Here is a 24449-nt window from a genome sequence, read left to right on the forward strand (position 1 = left end):
ACTACACAGGTTGGTAGCGTGTTGAGCAGCCAGGCTTATCTCAAGAGGGGTCAATGTGAGCTGTAAGGGAGTTACAGAGATTCACAGTGACAAGTATTCAAATAAACTCTTACACACAAGGTTTCTTGACTAACAATGATTAAATTAACAGTCAGTTAGAATAAGCATTCTTCAGAAGGGCCAATATAATAGAAACACACAAATACACTGCGAAATACACACTCTTAATATTTCTAAATCAGTAAGTACCCTTTTAGGATGGCCCACAGACACTACCCACACCCTCAGGTGACTACAATAGTTAGTGTGCTGGGGGCATCAATATATCACTGTTGCATTTAGAAAATTCTACACAGGAGTGTCAAAGAAAAGAGGTTTTCAGAATAGGACAAGTAGTCACACAACTATTCTTAAGCAGGTAAGTACTTTCAAAATAACCCCCTAATGCAAAGTCAGTTAACCCCTTCCCGGAAGGAAGGCACAACACCTAAGCAGAGGAGAGAGGAGTCATTCAGGGAGCCAGGCTAGCCAATGTTAAATTAGCAACAGTCAAGGTGAACTGAAGCTCTTCTTGCAGGTAAGTAAAGGTTTTGCACAATGTTTTAGAAGTCTTTGTAGAAAAGAAGAAATCAAAGTAGGGACACAAGCTGATTAGGCTTGTGAAGTATAGAAGCGGACAGCAACTCTACATAATAACCAAGACAAGTCTCCACCAAGGACAAGCAAGGTTACACAACAAGAGGTAAGTTCTCTTAGACTGTACAGTACCTTTAGGTTGAAGAAAAAGTGTAGCAGATGGCTTCTGTTCCTGTGCAGCTCTGCAGATCCTGGTGTTCCTGGGCCTCAGTCGTGGGGACAAGAAGGAGGACTTTTAGGGACTCCTGCACTACAATGGCAAGGTCACCGACCACAACCGTCAATCTTCAAACAAGTGGCACTTCGGTGTTTCAGCTCTTTGCGTCTACTCCAAATAGCAACACTGCGGTTCCCTGCTATGTAGATGGGCTTTCCTTGCATCTGGGGTCGAGCACTCTGTTGAGGTGGCTCAGGCTTGGTCAGTCCTGCTTCCTGGGAGTCCGGAGTATCTCCCTGGAGCTCTTGGCCAGCTTAAAGGTAACCCACACAATCTGGTGTTCCTCTCCCTAGCTATTCGGTTCCAGCAGCAACTGCAGTGGAATTAACTAGCTCTGAGAGGATGTCCAGGTGGCTTACTTTGGAGTTGATTTGTCCCACGAACTCAAGGTGGGAAGTCGTCTTTTGCAGGGCTTCTCTAGTCAAAATGAAATTGGAGTTTCAGCACAGCAGCAGGGCTTCACCGGGAAAACTAACGGTCCAGGAGTTGCAGCAGGCCTCCTCTTCAAGTTCTTCTTCGGATTCCTTCGTCCAGTGGCCGACTCTGCCTTCCAAGCCAAAAAGCCTTGCCTTTTATGCAGGATTCTCCCATTCATTCCAGCCTAGCTGTGAATCACCCAGCAGGGTGGCTGTCCTTGCCGGACAGCCAGCCGGCCAATCACCTAAGAGTGCATTCCCATCTCCTAGAGATTAAGCACAGGGCGTTTCGGGCACCTCCCTCGCTTCCTGCCCCCGCCAGACACTCTGGAGCCAGAGGCGGGCTTCACTCGTGAATCCTGCCAAAGGCAAAGTGAACAAAGGAACCAAACCTGGTTTGGCGCACAGAGTAAATCTCAAAAAGGACCTTTCCACAAAGAAATGGCGAAAAAAGACCGGGCCATTTTGACAAAAAATGGCACCCTTGGGTGCTCTACTACAGCTGCGACCGAAGCCCACGGTAAATGCTCACCACGTTAGTTAAAAGTAAACTACTGCCACCAGCCATTCATCGAGGAAAGGGTAACATAAAAATATTACATGAGAAGCTAGACAAAGGGGATACTAAGTAACCCCTCCAGCACCCTATTGTAAGATAGCGTGTGCTGGGTCTAGAAAGTTACAAGTTTAAGTAAAGTCAATTTCACTTCACTGCTCTTGGAAACAGTTTATCCAAGAAAAGGTATTTAAACCTTTGGGAGTCTGAAAGACTTCCCTGTGCCACTGCACTGAAGGTGCTGTGTGGCAATGTAAAAGATGATGCCTATGGAGTTTGTCAGACTACACAACCAAAAAGAAACAGTGTTCAAAATCACATTAGAATACATGAGAGAGTGGGGTTAGGGAGAGGGGGAGGTGCTGGGGGGGGGGGGGTCTCACTCTCTCCAGGTAAAAAGAAATCAAGTCCTCGAAATCCAGCAAAGTTGCTGGGGGTCTCCAAGGTAGACATGAATTAGCACATTTCTAAGAATTCTCCCTAACAGTTGCCATCCTCTTACCTGTGAATTCAAAACCTACTGATATGGCTTTTCAAGAACATTCCCCCTTTATAAGACTCCGGGCTCAGAAATGGTAGCTCCATGATGAGCCAAAATACAGATTGGATTTAAAATTCTCATCTTGGAACGCCATGTTTTAATGTAAAAAAGGTGATGGAGGTCAGCAAACTGCAGGTCTTTTCTCCTCGATATCCCCTGAAAGGTTTGTTGAGAAATGTAGTGCTCAGAATGCACACTATATTCAAACCCAAGGTGGTATGAGGCTTTTTTCACATGAACCGGGTGCCACGAACAGCTCCTTGGCTAATACAGCAGCGCAAGCCAAAAGGGCTTTTGAAACATTTGATGAAAAAATGAACAATACAGTATTACACTGACCGAACAAAACCATTTAGAGAAATGTATAAACTCTTAATCCAGATTTGAAGCACAGAGCAGGGACATACGATTCCCAAAGAATGTATTGCTAGATGCAGTGTTTGCGTCAATCGGGTACAGTTGTAGTTAATGTTAAAGGATATTTGTACCGTGCACTATCACCACCGGAGTGGTCCCCTGGCGGTCTGGCAGATCTGAAAAGGAAAGGGGGTGGGAGGGTTGAAGTTAGTGGGAACGAGCGGGATAAGTGCAAGAGCAGTGATGTGCTGTTGGCAGCTTCAGTTCAGTTAACACCGTTCGCCGAGCTTGGGGGTGCTTTGCGGTCGGTAGCCAGTGTGTGCTGTTGTGCGAAGCTATGTGTGGTTTGTTTTGTTGTTGCAGTGTAGGGAAGTTTGTGCAGTTTCTTGCGCTTTAGGGTTGTGGTAGTATTTGGTTAGAGTTTGAGAGGTGTATGCAAAGGGGTGAAATTGTTAGTGGGTTGGTTATTGGCCTCGCTATCTAGAAGTGGTATGTGCCAACTTTCCACGTTCTTTCTAGATGTTGCGCGTGAATATCTCTGCATTTCTATCTAGATCCAGCACTGGCTAATATTCACAATCCTGTCTATATGCAAAGCACGCCAAATTCACTATTATAGCCAGATGTGGAACTGGCCCACCTTCAAAATCCTGTCTAGATGCGAATCAAGCATTCACAATTCTATCTAAATATGGCATTGGTAATATTCCCAATGCAGTCTAGGTATGGCAATGGCTAATATTCGCTATTCTGTCAGATGTGGCACTGGCCGACATTCATAATCCGGTCTCGATGTGACGCAGGCTAATGTTCACAATTCTAACTAAATGTGGTACTTGCTATCATTCACTATTTTGTCTGGGTCCGGCGCAGGCTAACGTTCACAATTCTATCTAAATCTAACTAAATGTGGGACTTGCTAACATTCAGAATTCTATCGAAGTGTGGCACTAGCTAATGTTCATGGAGTGGGTAAGGTTGTTGGTAGTGTCAGGCATGTATGATAATTCTGTCCTCGTGGGGTGGTTGCTTGTGTTCTATACCACCTAGTGTCGTCTTTCTTGTTGTTGTAGGAGTTTCCCTTTGTCGGTTCTGGGTGTTGTCTGTGCCATCATATATTCTGTCAATTTGTTCTTTGTGTTTCCCGTTTGATTGTTCAGTTGTTTCAATTTGGTTCCGAAGTATTGAAGAGCCAGGTTTTTAGGAGTTTCTAAATTTAAGGTGGTCTTTGGTGTTTCTCATTTCTTTCAGCGGTTGTTCCAGGTATTTGCGGCCAGGTGTGAGAAGGAGGAGCCCCATAGTTTTTTCTTAACATATGGTTTTGGTTCCAGGTGGATTTCGTTGCTTGATCTGAGGAGTCTTGTTGACTTGTAGATTGTTATTTTCTTTTGTAGGAATTCAGCTCTGCCGATTGCCCTGTGTGTTATGCACATTGTTTTGAACGTGATACAAGTTTGATTGGGAGCCAATGTAGTATTTCATATGCTTGAGTGATGTGGTCTCTTCTGGATAGTTTGAAGATTAGTCTGGATGCTGCATTTTGGATGTGTTGTAATTTATTCAGTAGGTATTCTGGCATCCTGAGGAAGAGGCTGTTTGCATAGTCGATTCTTGACATGAGGAGGGTGACGATGGTCAGTGTTTTGTGGGTGAAGGAGAGGAAAGGTAGGATTCTTCTTCTTGTGTGAAGGAGGAAGAAGCATTTCTCGACTATTGCGTTTACTAGTGATTCTAAGGTTAGGGCGTTGTCCATTAGGACTCCCAGATTTTTTACTACTTTAGATGGTGTGGGTGCGGTTCCCATTTCCGTCGGCCAGGGAATGTAGGTGTTCTCTTGGTTTTTGGATATAATCATGATTTCGGTCTTTCCTGGGTTGATTTTCAAGTTGTTGGCGTTCATCCAGTCAAAGACTTCATTTAGACATTCTATTAGGGTTGAGTGGTTGGCTTGAGTATCTTCAATGTTGTAGATGATTGGAGTGTCGTCTGTGTAGTTGTAGCATGTAATGTTGTATTTTTTGAAGATCCGGATTACTAGAGTCTGGTAGATGTTGAGGTATAGTGGGGATAGTGAGGATCCTTGTGGTACTCCACAGTCATTAACTCAGAGTAGATTTGAAGGGTTTTATCCCTACAGTTTCTGTTCTGTCTGCTAGGAATTATTTAATCCAGAGTAGTGCCATGTCCGTTGTACCTACATCTTCCAATCTTTTGGTTAGGGTGTCATGGCTTACTGTGTCGAAGGCTGCGGAGCGGTCAAGCAGAATCAGAGCCGAGGTTGTGTTGGAGTCTGCGTTTGTTTTTACGTTGTCCCAGATGGATACTAGTGCCGATTCTGTTCCTCTTGCGGGTCTGAAGACGACTTGTGCTTGGTTTAGCAAGTGGCGTTTTTCTACATGTTCTTGGGTTAATTCGTATAGGTAAGTTTCTAGGAGTTTTGCCGAGTAGGTAAAGTTTGAAATCGGTCTGTAGATGGAGATCTTCCATGTCACCACTTGTGTTTAAGAGTGGCTTAATATATGCGGATTTGAAGGATCGTGGTACAGTTCCTGTTGTGAGTGACAGATTTAAGAGGTTTCTGTAATATTCGTATGGCGTTTCTTGTGCTATGATTGATTTGTAAATGTCAGGGGGGCAAGGATCCATGGGTGATCCCACTTTCTTGCTGTGTTTTACCAGGTTGACGAATGCCTCTGCTGATATTTCAGGGATGTTTTGGAGTTTGTGCTGTGGCTCCTCGTCAGGTCCGGTTAGTTGAGTGTTAGGGTTGGTTGGTCTGTTTTGTACGATTTGTCAGATGTCTTTGATTTTGTTCTTGAAATGGACTGCCAAGTCGTTGCATAGTTTCTCTTAGTGGGTTGGAGTGGTGTTGCAACCAGGAGGGTTTCTCCTTTCTTTTATGATGTTGAACATTTTGTGTGTTGGTGGCATTGGCGATTCTGTCATCATAATGCCTTCTCTTTGCCTTTTGAATTTCCTTCTTGTATGATCGGATTTGTTTCTGGAACAGGGTGTTCTCATCTTGGTTGTATTCTTTCCTCCATTCCAATTCCAGCTTCTTGGTTTTTTTTCATGGTGCTTAGTAGTAGGGTGAAGGATTTTGCAATTGCTCTTTTTCTTGAAGAGGTAAATGGTTTTTCCAGGGCGATGTTTTCGATTGTATCAGCAATCCATTTGTGGAGTAGCTCAACTTTCTCGTCTAGGTCTGCCTTCTCCAGTTCTGCTGCTGAAGGTTTGGTAATCTCCAGTTGTACCATTAGGTTGCTTGCTTTGATGGTTTTCCAGTTTCTTTTTGTGGTGGTTCTGAGCTTGAGGGGCTGGATGCTGACTTGAGTTGGTAGTGTGATCACGAATGGAATGATGAGATGGTTGCTCCAAAGTAATTGTATTGCTGGTGCCGTGGCGATACATTTGTTCTTGCCAAAGATTGCGTCATTGGTGTGTCTGGCTGAGTGTTTTGCCCCTTTGACCAACTGTTGTTATTTCATGGTAGTTAGCTATCCAATTAGTGAGTTTTGAGAGTTGGCATTTTTTTCTTCAAACCAAATGTTGTAGTCCAACAGGATTATTAGATGTTCGTATTCAATGGCTATGTTGGTGATGGCTTCTATGAAGTTGCAGACGAAAGTTGCATCGTATGTCAGTGGTCTGTAAACCAATATGAATTTGATGTTTGTTTTTGGGTCGACGATAGGTTTAGGACCATGGTATCGCAGTTGATGTTAAGAGGTTCATCTGTTTTTACTTTCAGGTGTTCTTTGAATGTACTGCTGGGCCTCCACCTTTTTTATTTTTCCCGTTTACCTGAAGGCATTTGAAGTTGGTGGGGGGGCAGCTTTGGAGTGGAATTTTGTAGTTGTCATCCAGCCATGTTTCTGTGATGAATAGGATGTCGATGCAGTTGTCGCAGAGAAGGTCAAAGATCTCTGTTGAGTGCTTCTACATGGATCTTGCGTTTATTAGGTTGCAGTGGATTTTAAAGGTGTAGTTTGGTTTGTGCTTTATTGTCAGCGTGGTCTTCAGACTGGTGTTTAGGTTTCCTTCCAGGTCGATCTCTAGTCGAGGTGTTGGTACAGTTGTGTCTGTGTTGTTGTAGCACATTCTACACAAGCCAAAGCAGCAGCAAAAGCTCCTTCCTTGACAAACGTACTGCTAGGAGGTGTCATGGTGATTTGCAAAGACTTCTATTGAATTCAAAAACCTAGCTATCCCTAGCTCTAAGAGGGGTTTCCCTACCTGCCTCAAACTAAAGACTAAAGGATCGGTCAGAATGTCCTCAAACTAAAAAATAATCAGTCCTGAGCCAAAACCCTACTTCTGTCCCTTAGACTACAATTAAAGAGTCTGTAACCAAAAGTAAAGTTCTCTCACCAAGAGAATGACTAGCTTCTCCTAATGTCTTAAAAGAAAATCTCTTCAGTACTGCTATCAGTACTCAACCAATACCAGGGGGAATGACTTCCTTTCCCTGGCTTCTCTGGTAATGTTCAAGCTGGGTCCATGGGGAAATGACTCCCTTCCTCTGAATAATGGTTTCAACAAAGTTATTGTGACCATGGGGAACGGCTGCCTTCCCCTGTCTTCTTAGGCAACAGTCTGAGGCTCTCCTTAGCCAGTCAGTAGTCTTTTCTTTACCACTGTTTGGAGGGTTCCTCCCTCAGATATTCACCTTGTACTTATTTAGGTCCCAGACCAGGTCGAACAGGGACAAGAAATAGGCCCAGACACCCAAGAATAATTGGCCCACCCCTCGCCTCACGACCCTTGACCTCAGATGACATCACCGGAAGAGATGTGACATCCTGGGAAGCGATGAAACACAACCTTTCACCCCTTGACATAACAGGAAGTGGCATCAAATTGCATTGTTCCGAAGTACACTACGAAAAATACGATTATGATTTCACTAATGCGATATACATTTCATACAAGAATGGTTCACCATATGTATCATTAATATCTGTGTATAGATCATATTGTCAAATTACTGTGAACGCAAGTAGACGTCCCAGCCCAAATGATATGGTATTGTATAGCACTTACACGTAAGCTCTTCTTTATAGAACAAATATGCATACAATATCACCCAACCTGTGTTGGTACTCATTTATCGACCTCAGAAGAATGAAAGGCTGAGATGGCCTTGCTGGGATTCGAACCTGCAGATCACACACACATTGCAGCAGCAAGCGCTCAACCCACTGAGCTATCATATCGGCTATAGTAAAATGAGCAATTATTCTGTAGTGGATACCATTAAACTGGTAAAAGATATTTAACAGCAGACCAGTTAAGTTCACCTGCAGGTCTGGGGCAAGCATGTCAAGCCGGTCTGCAGTCATAATGTCAGAAAAAAAAATGTTGAATTTTACATTTTTTTATTGATATTTTTTTTGGGTTCCGGGGGTTTTAAAAAAAGGGGTAAAACGAAAAAAAAAATTACAAAAACATTGACACTGCACACCAATTACTTGGTATGTTCGGCCAAAATTGGAAATTGTTTAATATGTTATTACCAATGTGAGGTTGCCCATGTACTTAGTGCCCATTGTGCCCATTTTAAATCTTGTGAGCATGCTTAAGCACAGTAAGATTCCCCCCCTTAAAAAAACCGGGAGGGACATGGAATTGGTAAACTAAAATGACCTGGCAGGGAGAACCACTTGCCCCTATCAATCCCCTTCATTAAAAGCTTACCCTGTAACCAGAAATATGTATTGCATTTGTAGCGGAGTGCTGAATTTTGAAATTATTTTCTGAAATAAACTGTTTCTCATGGTGGCACATTCCTCTGTGGTGAATGTCTAGTAATGATTTAGACATTCTAATCTTTAAATGTACTCCTGCTGTGGGCCTCTGCATTGCAATGAAATATAATTAACACCCACTTCATCTATGCTGTGACCTCACCTAACACAGGCAGTGGTAAAATTCGCCAGTTGTAAAGGGCAGTCCTTTGACGTATGCTACACAAAACGTTGCCTTAGCTGGCTGCCCCTTGGAAGGAAAAAACAAAAGTACCATACCAGGGAAAGGGTACTCATCGGACAGACTAGTCACACTGTTAGGTTTAGTGTCAAACTCCAGAAGAATCATTTAGCACAGCCCCCTCCCACCCCATGCTCTCCATACCTGCTGTGTGCAAGTCCAGTCACACCAGTCTAGTTTGTTTGGTGTGCTGAGGGTAAGAACTCCTCTGGGTCTGTTGCTGTTAACGGACTGAAGCTGCAGTCAGGATGCACGCTAGAATTACTGGCCACTGGTTGCTCGGTAGTCGTGTCCGACAGTCCACAGTGCTCTGGGACAATGAGACCATGCAACAGCCTTTTCCCAGCCGGAGCAGAGCAGCCCAAGCTATACCCCAGGGGCTAGCACATGGTGCTGGAGCTTTTTGCAAAGTGTGCTGCGCTGCAAGAGCAACGTAGAGGCACGTGCTGGAACTGGGTATCTTAGTTACATGGGTTTGCTTGCAGGAGGGGAATATTGCAAAGCAACAAGCCTTGCTGCCCGTCTTGCGGCCGCCGATCACCTAATGTGAATGGAGTCAAACAAAAAACAAAAAAGGTCATGTTCAAATTTGAGCATCTTTTCATGAAAATAAAACACATAACTCTGCTTACAAAGGTCCTCTCCAGCACCTGTGTGATCCCTATTCATGACAGCCCGGAGGCCTCGCAAGCTGCAAATTCGAAAAAAGGGGATCACAAAGGCTGGAGAGGACTGCAAGGCAAACCCCGTGTTTTGTTTCAGGGAAAGTCTTGTTCAACATGAGCATTTTTTTCTTCAGCACTCTACACAGCACGTCGTTAGGAGGCAGCCCCGGGCACTTTGGAGGCTGCCATTGGGAAGTGCTGTTTAAGTAAAATTGGTGCTGTCTTTATCTTGGAATCATAAAAAATATTTTACAGTAAAGAACAAGTTACTCTCTTACCTGGTAACGTTCTTTCGATGGGAGGGTCCGACAACGTATCCATTTCTATGACAGTAATCACCACAGCTGTGCTGCTTCGGAAAAATCGGCGTCTGCGTCGATGACATCGAAACACTGTCCTCGAGGGCCTCCGCCGAGCAGACGTCACCGGATGTTATAAGTAGGACGCACGGCGCCGTAGCCTGTTGTAGTTTTTTCCCCCAGAACGTGTGGCACCAATTTACTGCCAGTATGACCACAGAAAGCCTTGCGGAAACGTAAGCTGCAATCGCATAAGAAATTCTGTAGCGGGGTAGGCAGGGAGGGAGCAATATGGAATACGTCATCGGACCCTCCCATCGAAAGAACGTTACCAGTTAAGAGAGTAACTTGTTCTTCGAGGGGATTGGGTCCTCCGACGTATTCCATATCTATGACAGACTCCCAAAGCAGTACCAACGTAAGGAAGCGGGAAAAGAATTTAGAATATAAAAATTTAGAATGTCCAATCAAATCATCGAGTAGTGACGTACACAAGTCTTCACAGATGTTACGAACAGGAACACCCCTCTGCAGAGCAGTAGAGGCAGCCATACCCCTAGTCGAATGGGCCAGTAAGCCTACCGGAGGGTCCTTCCCGCCAGGCGGTAACACTCAGAGATTGCCAAGATAATCCATCTAGACAAAGTCTGCTTAGTCACAGCTTGTCCCAAATGCCTTCCAGCGTAACCAATAAAGAGCTGATCGTCCACTCTGACCTGGGACATGCGTGAAATGTAGAAACTTAAAGCTCTCCTAGGATCCAGCCTATGGAGCCTCTCCTCTTCCTTACCAGGATGTGGAGGAGGATAAAATGCCAGAACCACCACCTTCTGGCTTAAATGAAATTCCGACACCACCTTCGGAAGAAGGGAAGGACGAACTCGAAGGACAACCCTGTCCTTATGAAACACAGTGAAGGGTGGCTTAACTGAAAGTGCCTGTAACTCGCTCACTGCGAGCGGAAGGAACCGCAACGAAAAATAGAGTTTTAAGGGTTAACAGTCTCAAAGGACAAGAATGTAAACGCTCAAATGGAGCACCCATTAGAAACTTGAGCACTAGGTTCAAATCCCAACCGGGCACCTGGAAAGGTGACGGAGGGAACACATTAGCGAGCCCTTTCAGAAACTGAGAAATTAAAGGAATTTTAAAATAAGGACACTCCTCAGACGAGCGCTTCAATATGGACAGCGCCGCCAGGTAACCTTTAACGGTACCCACTTGCAAGGCCCTGTGGGCTAAAGAAAGCAAAAAAGACAGAACCACAGGAATGAAAAAGGATCCACATTCTTAACCCTGCACCAGTCGCAGAACTTTCTCCAACGGCAACGGTACAGGGAATTTGTTGCCGGCCATCTGGCCGAAAGCAACACCTCCATCACGTCTTCAGGGGGGTCCCAATCCTTATACATCAACCTTTCAGAAGCCAAGCGTGAAGGTTGAGGGATCCGACCTCTAGATGGAGAACCTGGCCCCCCTCCTGTGAGAGCAGATCGTCTCGGTAGGGAAGACGACGTGGAGGGCAGATGGACAAGTCGAGAAGGTCCGGGTACCACGTCCTCAAGGCCCATGCCGGAGCAATGAGGATCATCCGGGAACCGAACCTCCGTAACCTCTGCAACACTTGAGGGATGACAGGGACTGGAGGAAACGCGTACAGCAGTGGGAAGGACCACTCCACTACGAACGCATCTCCTAAGGCTCCTCTTGGAGGAAATTCCCACGAGCAGAACCTGTCGCACTTCCGGTTGACACTGGAGGCGAAGAGATCCACCTGAGGGGTCCCCCAAAGGGCGAAGATCTCCAGGAGAATCTCCTGAGCCAACTCCCACTCGTGAGAGATCGCGCTCTGCCTGCTCAGAGCATCCGCCGTCTCGTTTTCGTCTCCGGCCAGATGAACTGCCAAGATCGAAATTTCCTGCTGGATGGCCCAGAACCAGAGTTGCATCGCCTCCCTGCACAGAGGAAGTGACCCTGCACCCCCCCTTTTTGTTGAGGTAGTGCATGGCCACTGTGTTGTCCATCAGAATCAGGACATTCTTACCTCGCACAGTCGGCAGAAAAGCCTTCAGGGCAAGCCTGACGGCCCTCACCTCCAACAGATTGATATGGAGTCTGGACTAAGACGGAGACCAACAACCGCCGACTGTCAGCTCGTTGGCATAAGCTCCCCATCCGTGAGGGACGCGTCCGTTACGATCGTCACCACCGGCCAGGGTAGCCAAAACGGAGCCCCCCTTATCAGATTGCCTTCGACGCCCCACCACAGAAGGTCCTGAGCGACCGAGGGCGGCACCTGAACGGGGTCCGATATCCTGCCGGAGGACTGTGACCACTGGAGTTTGAGAGCCCATTGCAAAGATCTCATCCGCAACCTGGCCTCTGGCACCAGAAGAATGCAGGATGCCATGAGGCCGAGCAACCTCAAGAACTCGAACGCTGGGAGACTCTGGGCAGGTTGAAACTTGTGCACCATCTGCTGAATGTGGTGAGCCCTCATCTGGGGAGAAAAACACTGCCCCAGGGACGTGTCGAGCACTGCTCTGATGTACTGGAGCCGCTGAGTTGGCGTCAAGTGGGACTTCTTTAAGTTGAGGGAGAAGCCCAGCTTGTGAAGGGAGTGGCAGGTGACGGACAGATGATCCAGGACTTTCTCTGGAGAGCGTGCCCTGATCAACCAATCGTCCAGGTAGGGGTAGACGTGAATCCCCCCTTGCCTGAGATATGCTGCCACCACCACCATGAACTTGGTGAAAACCCTCGGGCGGAGGTCAATCCGAACGGCAGTACCCGAAACTGAAAGTGCGAGTCGCCAACCGCGAACCTCAGGTACTTCTTGTGCTTGGGATGGATCGGCACTTGAAAATAAGCGTCCTTGAGGTCGAGAGACACCAACCAGTCCTGAAGTTGAAGGGCCTGGAGGACTTGAGAAAGAGTAACCATCTTGAACTTGTCCTTCCTGAGGAGCTTGTTCAAACCGTGCAAGTCCATGATGGGTCTCAAAGCCTGTCTTTCTTTGAAATAAAAAAATAAGGGGAATACCATACCTTGTTCCTCTCCGCTACAGGCACCAGTTCTATGGTGCCTTTCTCCAGCAGGGATTGAATTTCCTGTGCAAGGAGCGGATCCGGACTCTTCAAAGAGAGATTCCCTGGTGGATTGTCGTGAGGCCTCTGCCGGAAAGGAATACAGTAGCCGTGGGTTATGATCTCCAGAACCTACACATCCGAAGTAATGGCACGCCATTCTACAAGATGCTGCGCCAGCCTTCCCCCCAACCGGAGAAGCATGGGCCTCATGACTGAGCTGAAGCGGCAGTGCATGAGGGCTAAGAGGCAACTGCTCGCGCGGCCTTGGCACCTCGAGTACCTTGTTTTCCACCTCTGGCACTCCTACGGTTGCCCCTTTGACTTGCTGCTCCTCTCGATTTACTAAAGGACGAGTAATATCGAAAAGAACCTCCCATCCATTCCTTTCCCATAGGACATAAAGGCGGAGGTAGGCGAACTGCAGCGCGCAACGACTTCACTGCAGCTTTGGAGGTCTGCAACTTCTCAAGACTCTCTTCAGCCTTGCTGCCAAAAAGATGTTCACCATCAAAGGGCATGTTGAGGAGCCGGGCTTGCACATCAGGAGCAAAACAAGACTTCCGTAACCACGCAAACCTGCGTATTACGGTGCTCGCCGCAATGGACCGGCTGACGCAATCAACCATGTCCAGACCCGACTGAACGGATTCACACATGGCATCCTTGCCATCCTGCACAATAGCAAGGAAACCATCCCGTTCCTCCCCTTGGGGAATATGATCAGCCGCTAAGGAAACAAAGTGTGCGTGAAACGGGACAAGCCACAAATGGAGTTGGCAGCCTGAAGCGCCATACCCGCAGAAGAAAATACCTTCTTCGCCCAGTCGTCAAAACGTTTGTCGTCCCTATCAGGAGGGATGGTAGGGTACGACGCCTGCTTTGCTGGGGCCGTAGCCGCCTGCACCACCAAACTCTCCGGAGTAGGGTGCGTGGTCAAGTAGCAGGGGTTGCCACTGGCTGGGCGATATTTCTTCGGCAAGGACTTGCTCACTGCCGGGAGACTCTCCGGAGAAGTCCAAGCCACAGCCACCCTTCTTTGCAAGGCCATATGGAATGGCAGCACCGGGTCAGTTGGAGGACCTTGGTCCAGGATATCAGTCAGGTCATCCTGCTGAAAATCCCCAGGGGGGGCAGACCACCCCAGGTAATCCGTGACCCTCGACATGAGGCGCCGGTATGAGGATTCGGCATGCGTGCCAGGCTCCGGCCTACCAAACTCCACCTCCGGAGAGGTGTCTAGACCACTGGCGTCGTGCAGCGACTGACGCAGGTCCTCAAGTTGACTATGACCAGAAACAATGTCATCAGGAACCTCTACAGGAACCTCACCTTCCTCAGACCCCTCATCCACCTCAGAAATATAATCCATAGGCTGGAAGGAGGGTACAGAAAAAGGCACAAAGACATGTTTAGCCTTGGCCAGCGCCTTCCTGGGGGTGCCACCATGCTACGGGCACCTCCGACAAAGCCACCTCGAAAGGCGTCGAGGGCGTCGATGTAATGGGGCGTTGTTGGGAAAAGCAACCCGCCGACGGGCGGAGTCCTCGGAAGAGGACGGGGAAGGCGACCTGTGACAGCGCTTCCTGGAGTGCCTCGAAGAGGCAGAGGAATGGCAGGACCAACTCCCAGACCGAGAACCCCCGGACTCACGACGACGACGATGCAGAACCGACCGACAGCTTCTTCTTACGCTCCCGCAAGTCCTTCGATGTGAGCGATTGGCAGTCGACACAGTCGTCCATATCATGGTCCTCCCCGAGGCACGCGTTGTGCGTATCCGTCAGCGACATCACACACCCGACACTTCTTAAACCCAGACCGCGGGGTGGAAGAAGCCGAAGACATCATACAAACGCAATGAAGAAACAGGTTCGAAGAACCGAAAGAACAGGATTCAGTAGAATCGAGGCGCCCCGAGATCTCCGAAGCGAACACGTTCGTGGAAAAAACGGAACTGAGGCTACGGGCGTAGTGTGTCCTACTTATAACATCCGGTGACGTTGGCTCGACGGAGGCCCTCGAGGACAGCGTATCGACGTCATCGACGCAGGAACTAAAGATTTTCCGAAGCAGCGCAGCTGTGGTGATTACTGTCATAGACATGGAATACGTCGGAGGACCCAATCCCCTCGAAACATAAGTACTTCACTGTCCCCCCCCCCCAAGGTAGCAGGCAATGCAGGTGTGGCGCATGGCTCTGAATGCGATATTCATTGGAGCAGAGCCTCGAGGCACGAATGGCAGTGTGCACTAAATGTTCGTGTGTTCTCTGCTCAGAGGGCCACTCACGGAGCTGGCTGGTGGTCCAGAATCTGACTGCTAGCTCTGATGAGCTTAATCGCAGTTGAGTATGGGCAAAACAGCAGCACACTATGTCACAACGTACATCAAGCAACCCATGCAGGCTCCCAGACTGGAGGTAAATAGGGAAACCACACTATGCTTTTTGCAGTCTTCAGTGAGCCAAGTACCAGTTATTAAACGCAGTTTAAATTGTTCACGGTATACAAAGCATTCATTGTGGCACAATGAAGTCAATGGCCACTTGATGTGCTATGGTCAAACATTTCTGCACTGTACAGAAACTTTTAGGCACAAGGATTTTGTCAAATGACAGAGGACACCGAGTTGGAATGTAACAGACAACGGCCGGAAAAAAAAAACATGTTTTCAATTTCTTTTTTTCAAAATATCTTTTTTTCAGACCGGCCCAGGCATGGGCCGAAACCGGACCCCAGGGACTACACATCATTTCGGCCCGGCCACGGGCCAATCCGACCCTGGTCCCAGTCCCTGTTTACGCCCCTTTCTGGTCAGACCCACTTGGTTCACTCTCCTGCCAAGTACTGCCATGAGGAGGATGACCTGTATTAATATAGGCTTCACCATGGTTTGGGTCCCAGACCCCGGATTCTCTTTCCTTCTCAATAGGCCCACTTGATTGACTCTCTTCCCAAGGACTGCCACGAGGAAGATGCTTAATATGGTTATTCCTGTGCGGTTTATCTCTCTCTCCCTCACCTCGAAGCCCCCATCAGTCCCCATGATGTGCCTGTTACCTTTGTTGGCTTTGGGACTCTTGGCTGGTTCTCTTGAGTCTTCTTTCCGGGCTGCAAGGGAATCTCTGGCTTCTGCTGCTCTCGCTCTGCATACCTTCTTCCTGGTCTCTTCACCGACAGCACAGGTGCCGTTAATGGACCGCTCGTTCAACCTCTCAGAGGTCACGCCCACTGTCTTCCAGGCTCCAGTCATGTCCTTCACCAACTCCACAGCACTGAGCAAAGGACTTCTGTCATCGGCCTCTAGCCTTTGGGAGCAGACTGCTCTCGGCTTTCCCACTGCGTCCTCTGCATCTCCTTTGAACTTTGCAGGCTGGACTGTCATTCGTGCTGGTATGCTGCTCTCCCTCTCTTTGTTTGTTTTTATGTGTTTCTCAGGACAACTCCCCCGTGGAAGTTTATACCGTTACTGTATCATCTCTGTGCCATTCTTCATGGCTCCTGGTACCCCATCTCACTACTGGCCTTGCTGCTTATCTTCATGCTTTGGGTGATCTTTTCTGTGCTAGTACTGGAGTTAGTCATACTATCTGTATTGTTAACAATCTTCTTCATCTTTATGGAAGAAACAGGTATAATGTTACAATAACAAAGAGAAGTACTATCAAAGAGGGGGATGGTGGAAAGGAGGTAACAGGCTTGAGAGGATTAGGTTCGGGGTGTTGTGCTGACTTTTACCCAGGTGGTCGTCTTATCCCCAGGAGGGGTGTCCATCCCCACAAGGTTCTCTCGCATTAAACCAGAACTAGGGGGAATATTGGGTAGCGGCCTCAACTCCATAACCTCATGTGAAGGCCAACCCCCCCTCCCCCCGGGAGAAGTGACGATACCTAGTGAATCTTCACAATACCTTAATAAGCGGTATTGAATGAAAGTCGAAAACAGAGTTACAACACAAGTGGGAAAGCCTCTGAACAAATATTGCGACAGAAGATACTTCAGCTTCAATTCAGATCTCCCAGATAATCTACAGCTTCATAGCCTTCAAAAAAGCATAGTAATTCAAAAGAGATATTCAAAGATAAATAATCTACCTGTAAAAGTGGGCCGTTTGTATATTTTGTAATATAGTCAACATGCCACCCAGACAGCTTCCACCGCTAAGTCGAATGTGCCTATGCAAGGAAACGTACCACTCCTGAATTAATGCTGGTGGAAGAGATAAGGCACCCATGAAATCACTGGAAGGGAACACAAGTATTAGCAAGGCAACATTATTGACTTTGCTAAAGGAATGCATTGGTTATGTAGGATTCCACAGTTCCAAGCAAAAACTGCTGGCAGGACCCGCTAAAGGAGCACCGCAATGGATGACTGGTGCTGTGCCACAAACACTTCAGTCCTACTTCCATCCCATTCACAGTGACTTTTGTGTACACAGTTTGTGGCATGCCACATCTCTCACATTAAAAATAGCCCTACCTTCCCCTATGTAGTATTCAAGTGCCACCCAGGAGCCAAACCATCAAAAGTGGTAGACTTTCTGCATCCACAATACCGTCCCTTCTCTAAACACTGCATTCCTTTATTGTGCGTGAGTCAAAATAAAATCTTTAAAACTGGATGCGCCATCTATCCGTTGTTAAAAGAAAATAACTTGTACAATCCTGGATTCACAATAAACATATTTCAATAGAATAATAGTAGCAGTAAGGTGCTGTAAATTAAATATTCTTCTACGAGGCCATCAAACGGCATACACGAGAACACTGTGCAGAATATCTTTGGTGCAAAACACAGGTGTAAACGTCACAGTAACTTTGACTAACTAGGCTCAGTGGGTAATGCGTGAATAAATGGCTGCTCACTAACAAAACAAATCCAGCCATCAAAAAAGAAGTGAAGACCCAGGTACCTCTCCTTTAATTCCCTTTTCTTTCAAAGCCTCAATATCATCCCGAGTGAGCTTCTGAGATTTCCCATCATCAACTATGTTGCGATTGTCTGCACCAGCTTCCAACTTTTCTAAAATAAGAAAATAGGATTAGTTCTAAATGAAAACAAATGGCACATCATAAAATACAAAGAACTGTACTAAATACAACTAAGGGAAGACAAGCAGACTTCTATTGCAAAACAAGAGTGCTCAATATGTACCCGAACTCTTACCAGATGAATTTTATTTGAGGTAGAAAATATATTGCATCATCCCACATCTACTTGACCTTTTGGACTATAGTACAGACACCTGTGTATGTTTCAAGAGCCTGCAGGTCACCATGTGCCTTCATTAAACTCCCACTGGTCTCAGTGCAGCATTTTCCTACAAGGAGTATGTCACAACTTCCAATTTTTAAAAAAAAGGAATTACTAACACTGGGCAGCCTTAGTCCAAAGTGGATCCGTCTGTATTTAGCGATCCTATTTGCACTTGCAGATCAAAGGTTTCCTTTCTATATAGGATGACGGAATAGTTTGTGGAGGCTCCTGGTGCCCGAACACCAGTAGGCGCAGACACTGGCTATAAAAAATGAATATAGGTGGCACTGCAAGCAGATGTAGCATTTGAGAGGCTGGTTCGCCTGGGCTGGGATTTCTAAGGTTTAGAACCAGTTTTGAAACCCCATTATATATATACACCATACAAACGCAGTCTATTCAACCCTAGTGTACTAATCGCTAGTGTACTAATCGGTCTGCCATCTACCCAGGGGAAAAAAAGAATGTCCGTTTGAGACGATGGAGGTGTACCACTTTGTGGCTCATAATTCATCTAGGAAATTAAAAGAGCAAGTGGAGTTAAAGATTATACTATTGTGGGCTTTAATGATTGAGGAGGAATCCAGCATAACAGCTAGGCAAATAGCGAATGTAGCTGAGCTAGTTATGTTCTTTATCTGTTCAGACAAAGTGTTGTTCTATCCAATGCTGCATGTGAGCTAGCGAAAACCTGGCAGGTTTTCAGGATATCCCTCATTAATAGTCATGCAACAAATGTACACACATTTAATATTGTATGGAAATGTATCTCATGAATATTAATGAGGCATATCCTGAAAATCTGACATGTTTCTGGATTCTGTGGCCCCGAGTTGGACAACCATGCAAATTGAATTTCATTCAGGTCACCTCTGTTAAATCTGTGCTAAATGGAAACCATGAGCGGGTCAATAATATGTCAATACTGGTCACGTCTTCATTGAACTTCCATTAAAACTCCCACTATTATGTGGTTAAATTGTAAATGAACATTGTATTCTACTATTGAAAGTTTGCTGTCAAATCATATGCCACTCAAGTATTTAAACATTTACATTCTTTGCACAACGAATTTCATGACTTTTTTTTCTTCAGATGTGTTTCATGGCTGCAAACTAGCAGTCACGTTACGAATGTACTCTTCTTTAAAGGGGAACGATCATCAGAGTTTCCTTTGACATCTGATGTTAATGATGATTGCAAAGTTGGTAGAAATGTACAACAGGACTTACAATACTATTGTCATCCTTGGGACTTAAACTCACAGAACTCGCGATGAAAAAGCACAGTAAAGAATTAATAAAGATTACCAAAATGATCAATGGTAATGAGTGTTCCAATTGTCCCTTTAATTATCAGCGCATGACTTTTAAAAAGGGAGCAACACCCGCGAGAGAGAGAGAACGAGAAGCCAGGTCGGTCTGCAGAGAGCGCAGCAGGAAGCAGTGCCGCTGAGAAGGGCAGATGTGTAGGAGTGCACCGGAGTGAAGAGACAAGTTGAACCCAGACTCCATCTCTCCATTTCAAAGTACCAAAGTGCCGAGAAGCCTGAGGAAGGGTAACCGATTCCCCCACAGCGACCGCATAGGTGCTGTTGACCGCAGGCAGGTTGTTCCCAGCGCTGCTGTGAAGCGAAGCAGTACCTGTCTCGTGGAGGGACAGAAAAGCCATTGGAGAACCTGACAGGGGGGTTTGGCTAATCAGGGAAGTCATACCCAAGGCAGAACACTATTGCCACAACACAAGGGTTGGAGACGCCAAGGAAAACCTGTGAGTAGGCCATTTGGTATTTGTGACCACGGGGCATTGCGACGGGTGCGCTGACATGAAAGGGAAAGTTTCATCGATTAAAAGGATATTGTGAAGAGAAAGGAGAAAGAAGGAGGGCAGATATGGTACAACTTCCCTGACAAGAGGGGACAGTTGGGGACACATTGGAACCAGCATTGCCTTAAGCCATAAGATTGTGAAGAGAAAGAAAGAGGCCAGAACTGTGCAATTCTCCTAACATGAGATGTTGGTTGGGGGAAATTTAAAACAAGCGTTGCCAAGAGTAGAAAGACATTTTGAAAAGATACCTGGCAGGAGCAAGTCAAAAGGGGGGATTGTTTGTTGAACTTTCTTTGGGAAGGGATTCCTGAGTACACGAGGGGATCTATAGAAACCAAAGGGAGAACAAGAAGTGTTGTTCTAGTGAGCCTTGTATCAAATTGGACATTTCATTTGAAGTAGTCCCAGTTAAGGGAGTATACCAGGAAGTCCAAATGTTACATTACGTTTGTTAAAATGGAACAATTGTGCTTTAGCCACCTTGCGCTGCATAAGAAACTATCTTTCAATATATTTCAACCCTAATGGTAAAGAGAATATTTTGCTTCGTCATATTGAGGAAAATATCCAGGAAAAATACAGACACTATTTCTAAAAGGTAACTTTGGTGAAAAAGAGTGTTAGGAATTTTCTTTCCTCAAACAGTTCAGGGGAAGGGAAACTGAACTGGAGACAAGGGCTGGTCTTGTATATATATGATGTTGTGCACAATCCAAATGAGCACAATCCAAATGAAGTGATGATAGAAACTATGATATACATTTTTTGTTTGTTTGCATGTTAGTGTGAGGGATAGATGCAATTGGACACACGGTCACCTTGTTATGGTGTTGTATGAAGGGATATTATTCTTTGGTTAGGGCAAGTTAGGCCTTTTCCAAACTCCTTTTTATTGTAATAAACATGGTAGGTATTGCAAATACTTCAACTTTGTGTCCGCCTCTCATTGCTGATCCCTCACACAATCCCTCTTCTCTGTGCCATGTTGATAGGCAGCCTGACTTCCAATTCACATGTGAAAACAAACCATTGCAACTTTGCAATCCTAGAAACATACTTCTGCCTGGTCTTTAAAAGCACTATCCAGTCTCCGACAAGGTCCACCTAAGCCAGGGTTGAGCTTCCGAATGTCATTTTGAAACAGCACTTTGATAAGAGACTTTCAAATCTTCTCTATAAGAATTGGAGCACTAATAGAAAGTGTACCTCAGCCTCTGCTGTATTCCTTTTCTGCACTTTATTCAGCATGACCCCAACCGCCCCACACAATCTCCTAATAACAAAATTACATTATTCCTTTAATATAGGAGTCTGTAACCTTTGGTTCGCCAGATGCTTTGTACTACAACTCCCATTTATCCTAGCAAGCATAGTCAATGCGGAGGGATTATGGAAGTTGGAATCCAAAACGCTTGAAGAGCCATTAGTGCCATGCCTGCAGTGTGTGTGTGTTGTATGTGCCAGGTTATTTAGGAGCTGCCAAACACTATTTTTCTTTGCATTCCAGAGCTTAAAGAGGTTCCTTTCCAATTACAAATCTATAAGTGCCAAGTCCTCGAAATACAACAGAAAAAAATTAAAAAATAAAAAATAAATAAGAAAATCACTGTTAGATTTGCATTTCCCAAATGACAATGGACATGTAAGGTTTTTGATTGCAAACTCAGAAAGGCAGTGAGGGTTGCAAGCCTTCCTAAGAGCGTTATGAACAGCATGCAGGTAGGGCTGAATCCAGTCAGCCCCTGCACAAAAAGGGGCAATAGGGAAATATTTGGACTGCACAATGTTTCTGGAAGCTAAAATGTGTACACCAACCATACACTAAAAGGACATACTCTGCATTTGTACAGTCCATGCTGTTGCGTGCCATAGGTTACACAGCAGCTGCATATTTGGGTGTCATTGTGGGGTACATGGAGCAAGAGGTCTGTGAATATCTTTAAGAGAAAGACATGAATACTTGCCGGGCTGACTCAGGCTCCTAATTCTTCTGAGATCGAGAAGTAGAGTTTGGTAACAAACCAGCCGTTATGAAGTACAAAGTTCATTAAAGAGTAAGGCCTAGACATTATGTTCCTTCAGGAGGCTAACTATAGGAAACTGCAGGAGAGGGATTTCAAGGGCTCACAGGGGACTACAAGCACATGAGTGGGCTTCTTGATGAACAAACAACTTAAAGGGGAAAGCCCATCACTAAAAATGGCATTTGAAGGTAGACCATTTGTGGTTCCGGGCCAGCATGAAGGAGCCCCAGTTACCTTGTGTACATTTTACTGCCCGAACTGTTAAATGACTCCAATCAAGCAATCCCACTAAGTCAGTGCCTGGTCTGGGATGCCCAAGGGAAGCCCTTATTTATATATTTTTATGTCCAGTTCGTGTACTCTGGATGACAACCCTTATATAACACCCCTCTCTTAGAATACCCCTGTCCCCACTGAGCCAAGAAGTAAGTTTGTTTTGCAAATTTAAAAAGTTTATTTGAGAATTAAACAATATATATATAGATCGCACTTTTATAATAAATTAATAATTGACATCACACTTGTGAATATGAGCAGTAATCAGCAATAGGTAATCCTACAATAGCAGCACAGTTCTGGTGACTTATGACTAGGAACAGGGGAATAAGGTGTCAGAGAATGCTTTATGGTTTCAAGGAGATGCAAAGATGAATAAAAGGCAGTACAGAAATAAACTTGATATGATTTCATCAAAAGATAATGTGATCACTTTTTCTTTGACAATTCACTCCCCCCCTATGCAACGTAAGGAGATGGAAGTAACACACACAATTCTCAGAAATACACACAAATGCAATACAAAGTTCCAGTTCCCCCCAGCGAGCTTAGAGGAAAACAGGTATGATTTTAAACACAGGCAAAATCCTTTTAAACGTGGTGGCAATGAAGTGAAAAATATACTCAAATTGCTTTTAATTCCCTATAGGAGGTTCAGGGTGAGCGAGAGATACTTTAAATCAGTTCAGGCCAGCCCTATCAATGATTTAGGGATGGTTATCAAGTTCAAAACAGAATTCCGTGATGGAAGCAAAAGAAATGTTTTTACACGTGGCTGGAATGAAGCAAAATGTCAAATCGCGGCAATTTAGTCGTGTGCGTCGAGCGCAATTACAGAGGAAGTATAAGGAGTAGAAGGACTCGTTGGAAAGCTTAGAATCTTAGCTTTAAGATGAAAGTTAAATTTCATTCCTAGGAAATACAGTTCCGGAGATACGGACGATTTTGTGAAGGTAGATTCTCGAAATTAAAATAAAGCTCAGAATGACAAATGAAGGTTTTGCAGCTTTAGAATGACACAATTTCTAGGATGCAGTTCTCAATAGGTTAAAATAGTTTGAATTAGATTATATTAAACTAAGAGATTGGGTTGTGCACAGTTCTGGCTGAGTACTCACACTATATTTTGGACAGGAATGTGACTTCGTCACGGATCGGGTCAGGATTGGCTGCCGTTCTCTCGACACTTGGTACTGGTTCTGCGCACAGCGATCTGGGTCAGCTCTGCTCTGGTCTGGCACTCGGCACTGCACAGATCTCTGGACGTCTGGTTTCTCTGGACACAGCACTGCTTTCTGGGTCTGCTACCGGTTCTGGCAAAAGTTCTTGGCAAAGAATTCAAACAGCTCGCCCGGCTGTGAATAGTTTGGTTAGGTTTTGAGGCCTGCTGAAGAGAACTCAGCTTGTGGGTTAGGCCTTTGCTTTAAGTTCTGGAGTCAGAGTTCTAAGTTCTGGTCTCTGTCTTGCTGGAGTCAGTCTGGATCTCTGGATGTGAAGTCGCCGGTCAGCGTGCTCCGCAAGGAAATGGAACTTGAATGTCCCTACCTGTCCTGCACAGTCTCCTTTTATTTGTTTAGAAAATGGGGGGGGGGTTGGCTCATTCTGCATGCCCAACCCTCTCAACTTATCATTGGCCAGTTCCTCCTCTCTCCCTTGATTGGGGGAACTGAGTTGTGAGTCAGAGTGATGCTGCCATTTACAATCTATTGAAGAAACGCCCCTTTGCTTTTGCTTTAGAAATCATTCTCATAACTAAACATATTTCCCAAACGCACAAGTGGTTGACATTACATATACAGATTGCAGATGACTTAAGGTACATTCTGGCCCAACTCTGATCTTCTTGGGGGCTTGCATTCAAAAATGGCAACTTATTTTCCTTTTTAGTTGGTTTACCAATGTTAAATCTTTACCAAAAATTACACAAATGTACACCCCCTTCTACAGATATTCCAGTAATTTACTAGGTCTCTAGCATAAGCACAGTGTCTGCAGTATTAATAATTAGCGGGGTTCGGTCCTAGAACACCGCACAAATTGGAGTTTGGTCTCAAATCGTGAGGGCCTTTTTACATTTTGTGGATCCCCAAATTGCACATTTCTGTGAGCTTAATACAAGATTTTATAAGCAATTTAATCAAACATACATTTGCTGCAATATGAATTCACACTCCAGCCTGGCCCGCCCCTAGGAACTGGGAGAGTCGGGGATCACATGTCTCTCCTACCAGGCAGAGCTCTGTTTACAGTCAACACCCAAATCAGCATATCCTATTCAATGGAAAGAGTCTATTATG

General features: G+C 45.6%; 1 protein-coding gene across 1 annotated transcript in view; it reads right to left on the bottom strand.

Annotated features, from left to right (window-relative positions):
- TRMT6 (tRNA methyltransferase 6 non-catalytic subunit) overlaps positions 1 to 24449 on the bottom strand; it is a 652973-nt gene that overhangs the window by 476544 nt on the left and 151980 nt on the right. The window contains exon 3 of the mRNA XM_069608272.1: positions 17679 to 17788. Within this exon, the coding sequence (XP_069464373.1) occupies positions 17679 to 17788 (110 nt within the window). The remainder of the gene's footprint in view (positions 1 to 17678; positions 17789 to 24449) is intronic.

Source organism: Ambystoma mexicanum, chromosome 4q, assembly GCF_040938575.1.
Source record: "Ambystoma mexicanum isolate Mex_15411 chromosome 4q, UKY_AmexF1_1, whole genome shotgun sequence".
In the NCBI taxonomy this organism is placed as follows: domain Eukaryota; kingdom Metazoa; phylum Chordata; class Amphibia; order Caudata; family Ambystomatidae; genus Ambystoma; species Ambystoma mexicanum.